The sequence below is a fragment of the Macrobrachium nipponense genome, chromosome 17 (assembly GCF_015104395.2).
Source record: "Macrobrachium nipponense isolate FS-2020 chromosome 17, ASM1510439v2, whole genome shotgun sequence".
NCBI classification, from domain to species: Eukaryota; Metazoa; Arthropoda; class Malacostraca; order Decapoda; family Palaemonidae; genus Macrobrachium; species Macrobrachium nipponense.
The window spans coordinates 897,323-899,822 of record NC_087210.1 but is presented as its reverse complement, the minus strand read 5'-3'; the positions used below and the strand labels follow the sequence as shown (position 1 = coordinate 899,822).

Here is a 2,500-nt window from a genome sequence, read left to right as displayed (position 1 = left end):
ACAAAGATCCAACTGGTTGACTACCAATAGTCCAAATGTTTGACTTAGAAAGGTCCAACTGGCTGTCTTACAAAAGTCCAACTGGTTGACTTACAAAAGACCCAATTCACAGAGCTGGAAGCTGACCTCAAATCTCTGTCTGTGACTTTAAAAAGAAACATTTATCTTTCTCTCCTTTTCCTCTCTTGCAAAACCATGCCAATCAATTCTCTTCAGCTTTTCATTTCCATTTCTCTTTCTTCCCTCGCTCGGGACAGTTCCTCCTTCGCATCCTGTCATCACTGACGAGAGTGGGAACCTGGTGAAGGACACGGCTGGTCCTTACCTGGAGGGCGGACGGGTCGTCCTTACGTGCAAGACTATCGGAGGTGAGTCTTACTTCTTCAGGAGTCTTTTTTAAGATTTATCGTTTTTTTATTTCTGATGATGGTTCATCCCCCATTGCTTTTTTAATAATGTGTCTGTTTTTATTGTTGTGTCCTTTATGTTTTTAATAATGTAGCTGCTATTATTGATGTATCATCTTTGTTTTATTTAATAAAGTATTTGCTTTTATTGATGCATACCTTTGTTTTTAAAGATGAATCAACGATGCATCCTCTTTGTATTCAATTATGTATCCTCTTTGTTATAACTATGTACCTCATTGTTTTTATTGATGTATCCTCTGTGTTTATTAATGTATCCCTTAGATTTCAATGATGCATTCCCATTACTTTTAATTATGCATTCTCATACCACTTGAAGGTATAATCCTCATTGTTTTTAATATTGTCTCTTTTGTTTTCAATTATGTATCTCCTTTGCTTTTATTGGTGTATCCCCTTTTGTTTTTAATTGTGTATCGCCTTTTGGTTTTAATTGTGTATTGCCTTTTGGTTTTAATGGTGTATCGCCTTTTGGCTTTAATTGTGTATCCCCTTCTGGTTTTAATGGTGTATATTCATTGGTTTTAATTGTGCATCGCCTTTTGGTTTTAATGGTGTATTCTCATTGGTTTTAATTGTGTATCGCCTTTTGGTTTTAATCGTGTATATCCTTTTGGTTTTAATGGTGTATTCCCATTGGTTTTAACTGTGCATCACCTTTTGGTTTTAATGGTGTATCCCCATCGGTTTTAATCGTGTATTGCCTTTCGGTTTTTATGGTGTATCCCCCATTGGTTTTAATTGTGTATTGCCTTTTGGTTTGAATTGTGTATTGCCTTTTGGTTTTAACTGTGTATCGCCATTGGTTTAATTGTGTATTGCCTTTTGGTTTTAATGGCGTATCCCCCATTGGTTTTAATTGTGTATCACCTTTTGGTTTTAATGGTCTATCCCCATTGGTTCTAATAGTGTATTGCCTTTTGGTTTTGATGGTGTATCGCCATTGGTTTTAATTGTGTATTGCCTTTTGGTTTTAAGTGTGTAACCCCGTTGGTTTTAATTGTGTATTGCCTTTTGGTTTTTATGGTGTATCCCCATTGGTTTTAATTGTGTAATGCCTTTTGGTTTTAATGGTGTATCCCCATTGGTTTTAAATGTGTATTCCCTTTTGGTTTTAAGCGTGTATCCCCGTTGGTTTTAATTGTGTAATGCCTTTTGGTTTTTATGGTGTATCCCCCATTGGTTTTAATTGTGTATTGCCTTTTGGTTTTAATGGTGTATCGCCATTGGTTTTAATTGTGTATTGCCTTTTGGTTTTAAGTGTGTATCCCCGTTGATTTTAATTGTGTATTGCCTTTTGGTTTTTATGGTGTATCCCCCATTGGTTTTAATTTTGTATTGCCATTTGGTCTTAATTATGTATCGCCTTTTGGTTTTAATTGTGTATCGCCATTGGTTTTAATTGTGTATCGCCTTTTGGTTTTAATGGTGCATCCCCATTGGTTTTAATTGTGCATTGCCTTTTGGTTTTAATTGTGTATCACCTTTTGGTTTTGATGGTGTATCCCCATTGGTTTTAATTGTGTATTGCCTTTTGGTTTTAATGGTGTATCCCCATAGGTTTTAATTGTGTATCACCTTTTGATTTTAATGGCGTATCCCCTTTTGGTTTTAAGGGCGTATCCCATATTGGTTTTAATGCTGTATCTCCTTTGGTTTTAGTGATTCATCCCCTTTAGTTTCAATGCTGTACTCCTTTTGGTTTTAATTATGTATCCCATTTGGTTTTAATGGTGTATCCCCTTTGGTTTTAGTGATTCATCCCCTTTGGTTTTAATGGTATATCCCCTTTGGTTTTAATGATGTATCCCATTTGGTTTTAGTGATTTGTCCCACTTGGTTTTAATGGTGTATATATCCCCTTTGGTTTTAATGATACATCCCCTTAGGTTTTAATGATGAATCACATTTGGTTTTAATGGTGTATCCCTAGTTTTTAATGATGTACCCCCTTTGGTTCTAATGATGCATACCCTTTGGTTTTAATGGGGGTATATATATATATCACCTTTTTAAAGATGTATCCTTTTGTTGATGTATCCCCTTTGTTTTTAATGATGTATCGATTTTTA

General features: G+C 35.2%; 1 protein-coding gene across 1 annotated transcript in view; it reads left to right on the top strand.

The window, feature by feature from the left end:
• LOC135195987 (hemicentin-1-like) overlaps window positions 1-2,500 on the top strand; it is a 405,661-nt gene that overhangs the window by 258,079 nt on the left and 145,082 nt on the right. The window contains 1 exon segment of the mRNA XM_064222487.1: window positions 258-368. Coding sequence (XP_064078557.1) covers window positions 258-368 — 111 coding nt within the window.